We start from the raw sequence: 14,671 nt of genomic DNA, 5'->3' as shown, positions 1-14,671 counted from the left end.
ATTACCTGTCCGCAGCCTCCGCTTGTCCCCTGCTGCTCGGGGCACATTCTCCTCTTCTGCATACACGCACGCTCCATGTGTTTCCTGTTAAGGGCGTGCGTGTGACGTCACCACGCGCACCATTACTAGGAAACCACGTGGGGCGTGCGTGAATGCAGAAGAGGAGAATGTGTCCAGAGCAGCGTGGGACAAGCGGAGGCCACAGACATGTAATGTATCACTTGGGCATGGCGGACATTAGGGGGGCACAGCGGCGAGGCAGTGCACAGGGCTGATTACCGATCGATTTCAGCATGGAATTGATCGGGAATCGGCCTGTGGTGTATGGACAGCTGACTGATCTCTCTCTTATCAGATTCAATAAGAGAGAGATTTGTCTCTTGGTCGAATCTGCCTATCATCTCTAGATGTATGGCTACCTTTACTATTAGCCATACTTCCCAACTTTTTGAGATAAGAAAGAGGGACCCTTTAAGACACGCCCCTGTCACACCCCTAACCACACCCCCACCACACCCCTTGCCGTGCATATCACAAAGAATTCAGAATCACAGGATGTAGTTTTATCATTCGTGCCACACTGGTCCTCTCTATCATCAGTAGTTTTTCTTTATTTTAATGTTTGAAAATAAGAAATATATAAATGTAATTGATGAAAATAAAGTTTAGAGTTATTTACACATTTTCAGTAGAAAAAAATACATATATTAACACAGATCTGTACATGAGTCCTGAAAGAGGGACAAATAAGGAGGAAAGAGGGACAGTGGGATTTGGTTCCCAAAGAGGGACAATTGGGAGCTATGCTTTTAGGACTTGTTTGAAAAATCAGATGATGTTTTATCTCATATGAGAATCTAGAACGATGTAAAGGGTTCACCAGCGGTCACGCACCTCTGCACATATATTGGCGCACGCACGCCGTACTATAGATCTGCACTAATAAATGAGATTACTGTTTCAATTTAAAGAGCTGTACTTAATGAAGCACATCAATGAACCTTTATTGGTGTTAATGCCTTACTTACCCCAATCTATAGAGTTCAGCTGCGGTCAATTCCTCATTTGCACATACAGCGACGGCCCAGCATGCATTTCTTCGCACTTCATCATGGGCGGAGTGCAGAAGCTGAACAAGACATGTCAATCCACCGGCGTTCCGAAACTAGATCAAATGCGTTGACATTAAAATAAATAGACTCTTACTTTTATGCCTGTAGCACGTACCGTCAATGAGCGAGAGCAACGATAATGTTTTATTTGTTTTGCAGGAAAGGAGGTCAATCAATGATGGTGACACAGTTCTGCAGTCCTGTCTTGTAGCGAGCAGCTACCAATGGGGGAAAGCGCACAACATCCCATTCTTGCATAAACCTATAGATTCTGTAATCTTCCAGCATTAGCTGAACTTTCTGTAACAGACCTGCCCATCTTCTTCCTGAAAGTGGAACTGTATATAGGATTAAGGGCCCGTTTCCACTATCGCGGTTTCAGCCACGATTCCGCAGAGTTTCCACGCACATAAATCGCACAGGGAAACTCTGCCATAGGGGATGAGGGCACCGCGGCGGAATCGCTTGCGAATTCGCGGCGGAGGCTGCGAATCCCATAGCCGTGCATGGCACGGCTCATGGGATTCGCCTGCGATCCCGCCCACCCGCTCAGTGCCGGCTTGCGTCTGCAAGACGCACGCCGCACTAGTGGAAACGAGCCCTAAAACAAACTGGAGGCTCGTGGAGGACCAGCGTGGGATAGGACAGCTGCTGAGGGCTTGCAGAAGCCCCAGGTAAGTGAAACAGCTTGTTTTACACCTATCTACAGTTCCGCTTTAAAGCAGACCTCTCAGAACTTCCTCTCTGCTCTGAAAGATAAGCAACAACATAATAACCTTTAAAGAAAAACATTTTTTACAGCTGATACAAATCCTGCAATAAATCTGCAGTGTGTCTACTTCCTGCTTTCATGGAAGCAAACATAGGGTTAACATCCTGTGTTTACAAATTAGCTGCTCTGCTGATATTCCTGAGGTAACATAGCCGAGAGATCAAATTACACTTGTGATTAGTCACAGATGAGGGGAACTTAGAAAGGCTATACCCTCTAAATACATACAGGGTGCATTTCTCTGTTCTCCATCTGTCCTGTGGAAGAGTTCAGGTCCACTTTTAAAGGACACTTAACATCCTGTGTTTACAAATCAACTGCTCTGCCAAGGCAGCCAGCTGACACAGCTGAGAGATCCAATTACAGTGGTGATTTGTCACAGATGAGGGGGCATTAGACAGCCTAAACTCTCTAAATACATACAGGGTGCATTTCTCTATTCTCCTTCTGTCCTGTGGAAGAGTTCAGGTCCACTTTTAAAGGACACTTAAAGTGAAAGGTATATGGAGGCTGCCATATTTTGCTTCTAAACAATACCAGTTGCCTGGCAGTCCTGCTGGTTATTCTGGCATCAGTATTGTCCGAATCACACACCTGTAACAAGCATGCAGCTAATCATGTCAGGTTTTCATCTGCATGCTTGTTCAGGGTCTATGGCTAAAAGTATTATAAAGGTATAAGTAGCAGAGGATCAGCAGGACAGCCAGTCAACTGGTATTGTTTAAAATGAAATAAATATGGCAGTGTCCATATCCCCCTCACTTCAGGTTTCCTTTAAAACGGACCTGAACTCTTGCGCAGGACAGAAGGAAAACATAGAGAAATGCACCCTGTATGTATTCAGAGAGTTTAGCCTGTCTAATCCGCCCTCATCTGTGAATAATCACAAGTGTAATTTGATCTCTCCGCTGTGGAAAATGACTGCCACGGCAGAGCAGCTAATTTGTACACACAGGATGTTAACAATATGTCTGCTTCCATGAAAGCAGGAAGTAGACACACTGCAGATTTAATTTAGGATTTATATCAGCTGTAACTGTGAACGTCACATGGCCTTAAAGAGAAACCGTAACCAAGAACTGAACAGTAGCTGATACCCCTTTCCCATAAGAATTATATTTTCCTTTTCTCAAACGGATCATCGGGGGGTGGGTCTGTATGGCTGATATTGTGGTGAAACCTCTCCCACAGTGTGATGTCAGGACCATGGTCCTGACAGCTTCCTGTCTGTGAACCTCACTGCATTCTGGGAAATAACAGCTGTTTCCAACTGCCAAAAGAGCAAGCAGCATCTCCTTCCACTGACATCACCTGCCAGCAGTAAAAATCTCACCACGTGATAAATGTCAGAATGTAAATCAGGGAGAGGAAAGATTTTACAATGGGAAAACACTGACTAAATGATTTATACATAATTATTGTAAAAATGAAGCATTTTTTTAATTACATTATTTTCACTGGAGTTCCTCTTTAACATTGCAGTGTGTTAACCTGCGTTATATGACTTTATAACGCAGGAAATAACGTCCCACTGTGAACCTAGCGTAAAGGTTATTATGCTGTTACTTATTTTCTAGAGCACAGAGGAAGTTCTGAGTTCAGGTCCACTTTAAAGGACACTTGAAGTGAGAGGGATATGGAGGCTGACATATTTTTTAATTTTAAACAATACCAGTTGTCTGGCTGTCCTGGACTGGTGTTCATTCTGCCATCAGTATTGTTTGAATCACTCAACAGAAACAAGTCTGCAGCTAAGCTTGTCAGAAACGCTGATCTGCTGCATGCTTGTTCAGGATCTATGGCTAAGGATTAGCGCAGAGGATCAGCAGGATTGCCAGGCAACTGGTATAGTTTAAAATTAAACATGACAGCCTCCATATCCTATCTCACTTCAGGTTCCCTTGAGGGCTGGAACCCACTTTTTTTTTGAGCATTTAGGGAGCGCTTTAAATCGCTAGCGATTTCCCTAAACACTGTGCCAATGTAAATAAATGTAACAAATTCCACAGTAGCGATGGCGATTAGCAAAATCCCAATCGCAGGACATGCAGCATTTTCAGAGCGTTTACACTTCAATGTAAAGTATATAAGCGCTGGCAAATCGCTCGTGAATCCCTACACATTGCGATTTGTGTGTGATTGTAAATTATTGCAAACTGTAAAAAATTATAATAATTTGAAAGGACCCATCAGAATTAAAATCGCAAATCACTATCACAATCACTGGCAAAAAGCTTACACTTTTTAAAATCACTACCAAAATCGCCGGAAAACGCTCATGAAAACGCTTACAAAACGCTAATTAAAAAACGCAAGCGATTGCGATAGCGCTTTGCGATTTGTAGTGGGTTCCAGCCCTTGAAGTGTACTTGAGATCTCACAATAAAAAGATTTTATACTCACTCCGCGCATGCGCAGAAGTGCCGACTGGCGCAACTGAGCCAGATTACCGGGAGTGATTGCAGACTAACGGAGGCACCCGGGAGGACGGCAAGGGACGCATTGCTCATGGGGCTGGTGAGTATAAAATCTTTTTATTGCGAGATCTCAAGTTTTACTTTTTTTTTATATTATTTTTTTTTTTTTATGATTTCACAAAACAAGAACAAGCTGGTCTTTAGGAAGGACACACAATTGTTTGACCTGTGTAATTATATACTGGTTAAACCCTGGCAGCAGATTCAGGTTTGTGATACAGGATATGTACGTAAAAGCGAAAGCAAACAGCGTGCATTAAAAACAAATTCATCAGAACGGAGTGGTGGATGTATCAGTTTAATAGCTGGTGATATAGGACATTAATGTACGCCTCCCAGGCACTATGGGACTCACAGATTAAGCCTGATTGATTTATTGCACTAATCTGACAGATGGAGCGCAGCCACTGCCTGGATAGCAGCAACGATTTCCTATACGGCAGGCAGCTCTGAATCATTCTCATCCTTTTCTCATTTTGAGTATGTTTATAGTGTGTCCGCAGGAAGAGGGAAAAGGTAAGGCTAAAGGCCTGTTCCCACCTTCAGTCAGGGTCACCCTTTACCTCCCTGGCGGTATGATTATTTCCAGATTTATGGTCTAAAAGCGATGCAATTTTTTTGTGCACTGCAACGCAAACACAAACCATTTTAAAATATGTGCGTCGCCATTGACACGAATCACCACTCTCACCACTCTCACCACAATGCCGAATGGTAACGTGCTAATAAGGCCTGGATTTACCTCACAGGAGCCTATAGGCACCGATATCCTGACAGTCTTTGCCCTCTATGAACCCATAAACCCCCACCAACCTACACCGCAAATGGGCTGGCTGTCCCAGCTGCCAGTTCTCACTCACCCTTCATAGGCACGGCCGGATTTGTACTCTTTACCGCCCAAGGCCACTGTCACCAGCCGCCCCCCTTCAGTATAGGTAGCTAGATGACCCCTCCCCCTGCCCTCCAGCATAGGTAGCCAGATGACCCCTTCCCTCTAGTATAGGTAGCCTGATGATCCCCTAGTATAGGTAGCCAGATGACCGCTCCCCCTTTGCCTCCAGTATAGGTAGCCAGATGACTCCCTTAATCCTTCCTTTTCCTGCCCCCCCCCCCCCCTCCCCCACCCTTCGGTATAGGTAGCCAGCTCACCTTCACACCGCAGCAGCCATCAGTGTCACTCATTTCTCCACTTGTCTCCAGTGCAGAAGCTTCCTCTTCCCCTCTGTCTGCAATGTTGCCCAAGTCCAAAGCCGCCCACCACAATGCAAACGTGCACAGAGAGCAAGGTGGCTGTTGCAGCTGCACAGACTGCTAGCAGCAGAGTACCACGGTCAGGCGCTCGCCTGATCTCCCTGCCTTGCAGCATTGTAAAGCTTGCAAATGCTGCACCAGTTTAGCCTGCTGCTTTGGTGCCCTTGCTCCCGTGGTGCCCTAGGCCATGGCCTAGGTGGCCTTGGCCTAAATCCAGCCTTGGTCACAGGTAGCTACAGGTGCCCCTCAGTATTAAGTAGGCAGAAGAACCCTCAATATTAAGTAGCTAGAGGTGCCCCCAAGTATTAAGCAGTTAGAGGTACCGTCAGTATTAAGCAGCTAGAGGTGCCCGTGACTGAAGGGAGAGCTGGTTAGTGGAATGCTGAGAGCAGGGTGAGTAACCTCTCATTTATACACCCTCATCAGGATTCTGCATAGGGAAGAAGGGAGTGAAGCACTCTGGGAGGGGAGTGGGCCGCCTTTCCATCATCATGCGCCTGTAGGCACGTGCCTACAGTGCCTTATGGTAAATCCGGCCCTGGTGCTAATGCTTTTACGTCGGGTCAGATGCTTTCAGCACATGGGAAATGTCCCATTGACTTTCATTGCTTTAGCGTTACCCTCTGATACATATAATCCATAAACATACAAAAATCATGGGATAAAACACTGGAACCTAATACAACAGCACCCAAATACTTATAGACTGAATATGACACAGTCAATCCCCTTAACCCTCCTCGCGGTCTATTGAAAACCGCCAGGGGGCAGCGCAGCAGTTTTTTTGTTTTTTTTTAAATCATGTAGCGAGCCTAGGGCTCGCTACATGATAGCAGCTGTGTAGCGGCATCCCCCCACCCGCTCCGATCTGCAATCAGAAAATCCCGTTCTTTTCCCTTCGCCGTGGCGACGGTCGTAATGACGTCGTTGACGCCATTGATGTTGTGACATCATCGGGAGTCCCGATCCACCCCTCAGCGCTGCCTGGCGCTGATAGGCCAGGCTGCGCAAGGGGTCTGGGGGGGAGGGCCGTGCGGCGGGTAGCGGCGAATCGGCGTGGAGCGGCGTCGATCGGTGTGCACACACAGCTAGCTAAGTGCTAGCTGCGTGTAGCAAAAACAAATTATGCAAATCCGCCCAGCAGGGCCTGAGAAATCCTCCTGCACGGCTTTACAGCCAGGAAGGTTAATATAAGGTAGCAGCTACGACCAGTTCATAAAAGTCAGACTCCACTGCATGAATTGTGGCACAGCCGGAGGGGACATTATGTGTGCACAGAACCAACGCTCGTCCCTCAGGGCTCAAAAGGTTAACTGTCCCCTGAGGATCTGGGCCAAATGGTATTGAACTGGAGCTGTTTGTTTCTAGTCCATTAAAGTTACACTCCAAATGCAGAAACATAAAATACACAATTTAAATTGTGATTGGCCAATCAATGATTAATTTTACCACCTCCATGTAATATGAGGGTCAACAGACACTGAATACTATCAACAGATTGGCCTGGTGCACACCCAAAACCGCTAGCAGATCCGCAAAATGCTAGCAGATTTTGAAACGCTTTTTCTTATTTTTCTGTAGCGTTTCAGCTAGCGTTTTGTGGCTATGTGTAGCGGTTTTGGTGTAGTAGATTTCATATATTGTTACAGTAAAGCTGTTACTGAACAGCTTCTGTAACAAAAACGCCGGCAAAACCGCTCTGAACAGGCATTTTTCAGAGCGGTTTGCGTTTTTCAGAGCGGTTTGCGTTTTCCCTATACTTAACATTGAGGCAGAAACGCCTCCACAATCCAAAATCTGCAGAAGCCCGGGAGTATGCGTTTCTGCAAAACGCCTCCCGCTCTGGTGTGAACCACCCCATTGAGATACATTGACCAAGCGTATCCGCAGCCGCAAGCGGCTGCAGAAACGCTGAAAAAGCCGCTCGGTGTGCACCAGCCCATTGTGTTGGTAAGCTCTCATACTACATAGTGTTGGTAAAATTGGTCAGTGATTAGCCAATCATAGTTGAAAGTGTGTAGCAGGCTTAACGCTAATGCTTGTCCAAAGAATTAATTAAACCTTGAACTTTTACACACCTTGAAGAGAAACCATAACCAAGAATTGAACTTCATCCCAATCGGTAGCTGATACCCCCTTTTACATGAGAAAGCTATTCCTTTTCACAAAACAGATCATCATGGGGCTCTGTATGGCTGATATTGTGGTGAAACCCCTCCCACAGTGTGATGTCAGGACCTAGGAACTGACATCACACTGTGGGAGCCTTGCTGTATTGTGGGAAATAACAGCTGTTTACAGCTGTTTCCAACCGCCAAAAAAGCAAGCAGCATCTCCGCCCACTAACTTCACCGGCCAGCAGTAAAAATGTCACCATGTGATAAATGTCAGAATGTAAATCAGGGAGAGGAAAGATTTTACAATGGGAAAACACTGACTAAATCATTTATACATAATTATTGTAAAAATGAAGCACTTTTTCATGACATTACTTGTACTGGAGTTCCTCTTTAAGAGCTCGTTTCCATATGGCGTGCTTTCATACGCGCTTATGGAAATGTGAATGCAGGGACAGCAGACAGTGCATAGACTGCACTGTATGCCATTTCCCACCCATGAGCGGCGATTCACAGCTGAATCACCGCGCATGGTTTTCTGCATTTCGCGGGACTTCAGCCCGCAATCCCATTTGTGTAATGAATGTAATCGCAAGCCCCACCCCCGCCAGGAGTGACGCGCAGGGCGGAGCCACGGGGCTCTGTGCTGCATGGAGACGAGCCCTAAATTTTGATTGGCCAATCACTGACCCATTTTACCAACTCTATGTAGTATGAGGGTTGACCTACGCAATCTGCTCATAGTATTCAATATTTGATTACTACATAGCAGTGGTAAAATTGGTCAGTGATTGGCCAATAATTATTGAAAGTGTGTACCAGGCCCAATGCTGATCTACACAGCAAGTTCTTCAGTTCTGAGTAAAGCCTGGTGCCCACCTCCATGTAGTATGAGGCTCAACAGATATTGAAAAATATAAGACGATTGTGTTGGTAAGCTCTTATACTACATGGAGGAGGTAAAATTGGTTGGCTATTGACCAATCATAATAAAAAAGTGTGTACCAGGCAAGAGGCCCCATTCACACCTAAAACCGCAAAACGCCGGCGATTACCGCTAGCATTTTGCGGGAGTGATTTTTCTGCGATTAACGCGGAAAAAATCATTGGACACTGCAGCGCTTTGGGAGCGAATCTCCGGCAAAACGCTGCATGTCACGCGATTGCGGTTAACGCTGACAACACTGCCATAGGCTTACATGGGCTAGCGGTTTTTAAAAACCGCTAGCATTTTTCACTGAGCGGGAATCGTGCGATTCCAGCTCAAGTGTGAATGAGCTCTAAAGGATAACTGAAGCGGAAGGGTTATGGAAGCTGCCCCCTAAACACGCCGTCCTCCCGCGGTCTGCCGTTCAGCCATGACCAGCCCCGGTAACAGGCTCAGTCGCGTCAGTCTGTGTCTACTGCACAAACGCGGGAGGTCCACGCATGCGCAGAAGACTGAGATTGGACCCAACTGAGCCTGTTACCGGGGCTGATTGCATCTGAACGGCTTGTTTATGGGGCTGGAGGAAGCCCCGGGTAAGTAACAAATCTGTAGCTAGCGACTTCTCTGGTACACTTTACAGGCTAAAAATGTACGGCAGGTTTGAAATTTGAGCCATGATTAACATCACATTTACGCTACTGCTGTATTCAGCCCCCATACAGTGAAATGATGACCTGTTGAACTTTTAATCATTTTCCTAGGAAAGTGGCCTCTAAGGCTTCGTTCCCATTGCGTTCTGCTCGCGTGTCTGTCCGCGTTGGGCTTTTTTAGAGGCTTTTTTTTTCCTCTCCCGGCGCTTGGGTGGGCAATGCGGTTTTGTTAAAGCGCTTTTCTAAGCGCTTTTCCCGAGCAGTTTTTTAATTCACTTAATTCACTCCCTGACGCAAGTCAGGAAGTGAACTCTTTGCCCTGGAAAAGAATAAATACAATGTATTCTTACAAACGCTCATGCAAAGCGATTTTGTGAGCATTTTGCGTTTTTCCTATACCTTCCATTGAGGTGGAATCGCCACAAAAATGGCCCATGCAGCGCTTATCTGAGCGGATCGGAAACAAACCGCTCAGATGTGAACTTTGTCATAGACAATCATTGCACAAGCGCTTTCAGGGCAATTTTGAAAATCGCCAGCGCTTAAAAAATTAAAAAAACGCCCCTAGTGTGAACGAGCCCTAAAGGTAGCCATACACTGGTAGAGATATGGGCGGATCGACAGTAGCTGCTTGCTGCTCAGGCAGAAATAGCTAAGTCCAACAGGGTTCACTCTGCTGTGCCGGCACGGTCTGCGCCTGTGCCGTAGGGCTGACCTTATCAGGCTAGGCTATTTCTGCCGAAGCCCAAGCGGAAACTAGCTACTGCACCTGCGTGAGCCTCACACTGTTTTGGGGACTCAGCGGTGGAATTCGTAGTACACCTGCACGCCAAGCCGTTGTTGGCAGACTTTCTGGGGGGCCAGCACTGGATTGGGGTGCTTGAGGGAAGCCTCATTAGTATCCACAGGCTTCCCTCTCCCCAGTTAGGGGGCACTTTTTTTTCACTTCACGTACTCTTTAAGTCCATATCAAGTGACGTGAAAGAGAATGGGAAATGAACAGAGGATACCAGAAACGAGGATTTGGCCACGTCGACAGATCCTTACCTCAGCTCTAGCATCCGCGTCACACCCCAGCGCAGCCACCGCCAGCGCCGCTTTGCTCAGTACCAGATTGTTGGCGGATTGCAGCGGTTCCACCAGAGCACTCATAACTCCGTGAGTTTGTACGGCGAGCCGCAGGGACTCCTGTGCAGCCATGTTAATGAGAACCGTGCATGCATTAGTCACCACTCCGTCCCTCTTATCCGACAGCAGGTTAATTATTGGTCCGACGCCATCTGCCTCCGCCACCGCGCTGCAATAGGGAGAAAGGGAACCATTGTTAAAAGAATACAGAGAGCTTCCAAGAATTATGCACTAATAATGCTCCCCCAACGCATACACGGCTCAGATAACCCACCTGTGCAGAAATAGATAATACCCGAGGACTTTTCTGCAGACCCTGAAATGTTGGTCAAATAGTCTCTTTAGACCAAGTCAGTGGGAGTGTATTTGGATTATCTGGGTCGGATTTACCATAAGGCACTGTAGGCTCATGCCTACAGGCGCCTGATGATGGAAAGGCGGCTCACTCCCCTCCCTGAGCACCTCCCTCCCTCCTTCCCTATCCAAAGTCTTGATGCAGTGTAAATGAGAGGTTTCCCCGAGCTCAGCATTCCACTGACGAGATCTTCCTTCAGTCAGGGGCACCTCTACAAGTTCCTCTAGCTACCTAATGCTGGGTACACACAATGCGTTTTTTCGGTCGATTTTCCATCTGATCGATTTTCGATTTGTTTTTCCGCTCGATTCTCTTATCTTTTCTTCTCTATTTCCATTCACTTCTATGAGAAATCGAGCAGTAAAAGGCTCGAAAGTAAGATCGGACTTGTCGGAAATAATCTATCGAACCATCTATCTGTCGAAAAAAGGCATCGTGTATTCCCAGCATAATGCTTGCGGGGCACCTTCAGCTACATGATATTGATGGTGGTTCTGGCTACCTAATACTAAGGACACCTGTAGCTATGACAGGCCATTTACATTTGTAGAGCATTTAGGGAAATCTCTAGCAATTGAAAGCGCTCCCTAAACGCTAAAAAAAACGCTCTAGTGGGTTCCAGGCCTCAGGCACTGGAGTAACAATAGGCCCTGGGGCCCACTCTGGGCCGTTTTGGGGGGCTGGAGGGGTTGCAGCATGAGGGGAAAGCTATGCTGCAGTTCAGCAGGGAGGGGGGACGGTCCTCCCCCTCCCTCACCTTGGGCTCTCCCCTCTGCGTTCCTCTTTAGCTTCAATAAGTGTCCGTGAGCAGCGGCGGCAGATACATACCTTACGTCCAGCGTGGACGCTCCTCTCACAAGTCTCTGACGCGACTTCCTGTATAAACAGGAAGTCGCGTCAGAGACTACAGGGAGAAACTTCCACGCTGGAGCGCACGGAAGGTATGTATCTCCCCGCCGAACTGCAGCATAGCTCTCCCCTCATGCTGCGACCCCTCCAGCCCCCCAAAACGGCCCCGAGCGGACGCCAGGGGGGGGGGGGGGGGGGTTGGGGCTGCTCAGAATTTTTGCAAGGGGGCCCAGTGGGATCTAGTTACGCCCCTGACCTCAGGCATCCCTGTTCCAGAGTCTTCAGAACACAGAAACAAACTATCATAGAAAGATTATGTGTCCTTTAAAAAAGTGAAAGGTAAAAAAAAAACTGTACAGAAACAAAGTCTGAAATTGCACCGCGTATATTTAGCATATGCCTATTTAAATGAGCAGATTAATCTTCATGCTAAGTGCAGGATTTGACAAATGATCTAAGCCGGTGATAATTAATGTGAGCCGCTGAAATATTATCATTAATCAAAGTGTCCATTCTTGTACAGAATCCACTCTGCAAAATCACTTCCAGGTGATTCTTTCTGAGCGTTCCAATAAAGCATGGCGTAATATTAAACATACACAGATCAGTGAGTGCTGCTAATTATATTAGAGATGCAGCAACTGTGACCACCTAGACTATGAAACATTAATAAATGTGCATGGTAATTGTATTGTACTTTTCCTGTAAACAATAGATTTGTTTACTTATGTTGGAAAGGTATGGAATTCTATGAGCGCTGCAATAAAAGATACCAGAGCTGAAGACACTTGGAGATACACACCGCTCCCCCCGTTCTTCTTGGACCCCTCCTTTCCTCCCTAAATGCCCCCAGCAGCCTCATCCAGGTCAGACATTAGAGCGCAAGTGCCAGCGCAGCACTCTAATGCACTGCGCATGACATAATTGTGACCACATGCGCAGAGTGCTCGCGGGCACGTGATGTAGGACACGCACAGCCGTGCCGGGGCACTAATGCCCAACCCAGAAGAGGTTACCGGGGGGCATATAGGGAGGAAAGGAGGGGGTCAGAGAAGAACATGGGTAGCGGTGGGCATCAGCAAAGCTTCCCATACCTGCCAGCGTCCCCCATTTTTCCTGGTGTCTTCAGCTCTTGTATCCTTTAAATGCTAACCTTATATATCTTCATGGGATAGCCCATAAAAATCATTTGGATCCCTTGCAGTAGCTTCTCCTGGGTCCCACTGGCAGCCTGTGAAGGTCCTCTGTGCGTATGAGCGCCTGTATGCAAACATGCTCACCTCATCGAGAGTACAGTGACGTGGGCTGCATAGACTCGAGTGGGGGCAGAAGACACCACCCCACTGGGGGTCAGTGATCGTCAGAGGCTGCCAGCAGGACTTCAGAGAAGACTGGATCTGCGGCGAGGGATCCAAATGACTTCTAGGGTCTGTAAGAAGCCCCAGGTAAGTACAGATAGATGTAATTGCTCACCTCACTTATCAGTTTTACGGATATTTTACTAGTGCTAAACCTAAGCCTATTCCCACTATCAATGCCTAACTCTAACCTACCACTCTTACCCCCCTCCATTTCCGCGGATACCCGAGCCACCGAAAAATGAAACTTGTCGGGCACCGTAGGAGTCCAAATTCCCCTCTGGATGTCTCTATAGCAGGGCAGGTCTAGGCTAAATTGCACCCAGTGTGAGGGTGTAAAAATTGCGCCCCCCATGGACTCGCAAACCCTTACTCTTTAGGGACAGTCACACAGCTACAGGTCACAAGTAGATTGGCCTCCTTACTAGTGACCAGCCACTCATCCAGAAGGAAGCAGGGACCAAGAAAACACACAGGCGACGAGAGCCCGGAAAGCCGACTCTTCCATGGGCGCTGCACACTGACAGCCTGCAGTACCACTACAGGACATCAGGTGTCATCACGCGGTGGTGACGTGATGATGACCTGACAAATGATGCAGGCAGCCCAGGAGGAGTCTAGAAAGGTGATCGCACTGGTAATATTGTTTCTTCTTCCATTTGGCTGCACCGTGCGTCACCAGCTCCCTAGAGGTTATGTCCTTCTGCCTGCACCCCACCCCCCCCTTCTTTTACTTGCCGGTCTGCGCACAGAGCCGCACTGCCCAAGAAACGGCCCTGCTCTATAGCCATTCTATAAGTCTATGCAGCCCCAATTTCATCAAACTGCTGCAAAATGCCTGCTGCAGTCTGGGCCTGTAAAAGGAAGAAAACATATTGACAACTTGCCTGCACACAATATATTGTTAGCGCAATTGAAAGAAGTCCTTGTAGAGAGCTCAACTTCTACGCTGCTTCAAAAAACCCTTCATCGTGCCAGCACTGCCTGTCCACCAACAGATGGCAGCAAAGCTCCAGGCTGATGACCAATAATGAAATAATGAGAAAAAGATAACTCTTATCTAACTGCAATTCAGCTGACTGCTGAGATGAGATCTTACTGTATTATTCATGTTAAATGTAATTACACATCGCAATTACCTACATAGAAAAGATGAATATAGGGCATTTTCTTTACCGCTAAACCTACAAGACATTTAAGGGGCTTTCTTTCATGATAACCTCTCACTATATTCATTCTTTCAATCTTTTTTTGCTGCAGTTAATTAAAATCACTATAAGGGGACATCTAAGGCAGGGAGTGACCGGTCCCTATAATACAGAACCCCACGCTGAAACCGGCACGAGTTTCATTATACTAATTCATACTGGTGTATTAATGCTTTAGAAAGCAGATACAGAATTTGAATATTACAGCTTTTATTGGGCAGACTGAAATACAACTTGTTATCACCTGAAATTATTTTCATTAGATCCTGCGATTGTGTTCCACAAAGCAGAGATGATTTGCCCTTTCCTGTATGACCCTCATGGCTGTTTGTTCAAACTCTGAATGGAGCAGGTCAGAGGAACCCACTAGAGAGATTTTTATGAGCGTTTAAGGAGGTTTTCAAAACGTTAGTGATTTCCCTAAACGCTCAGCTAATGTTAATGGATGGGCCAAATTCCACTGGAG

The 14,671-nt window shown here is 46.8% G+C and overlaps 1 protein-coding gene across 1 annotated transcript in view; it reads right to left on the bottom strand.

The window, feature by feature from the left end:
• ARMC3 (armadillo repeat containing 3) overlaps nucleotides 1-14,671 on the bottom strand; it is a 64,030-nt gene that overhangs the window by 20,945 nt on the left and 28,414 nt on the right. Inside the window, exons 11-12 of the mRNA XM_068238580.1 lie at nucleotides 10,355-10,604; nucleotides 1,029-1,165 (exon numbers count right to left, since the gene is read on the bottom strand). Coding sequence (XP_068094681.1) covers nucleotides 1,029-1,165; nucleotides 10,355-10,604 — 387 coding nt within the window. The remainder of the gene's footprint in view (nucleotides 1-1,028; nucleotides 1,166-10,354; nucleotides 10,605-14,671) is intronic.

Source organism: Hyperolius riggenbachi, chromosome 5 (assembly GCF_040937935.1).
Source record: "Hyperolius riggenbachi isolate aHypRig1 chromosome 5, aHypRig1.pri, whole genome shotgun sequence".
Taxonomy (NCBI): Eukaryota; Metazoa; Chordata; class Amphibia; order Anura; family Hyperoliidae; genus Hyperolius; species Hyperolius riggenbachi.
The sequence above is the reverse complement of the archived record's forward strand: the minus strand, read 5'-3'. Positions and strand labels throughout refer to the sequence as shown.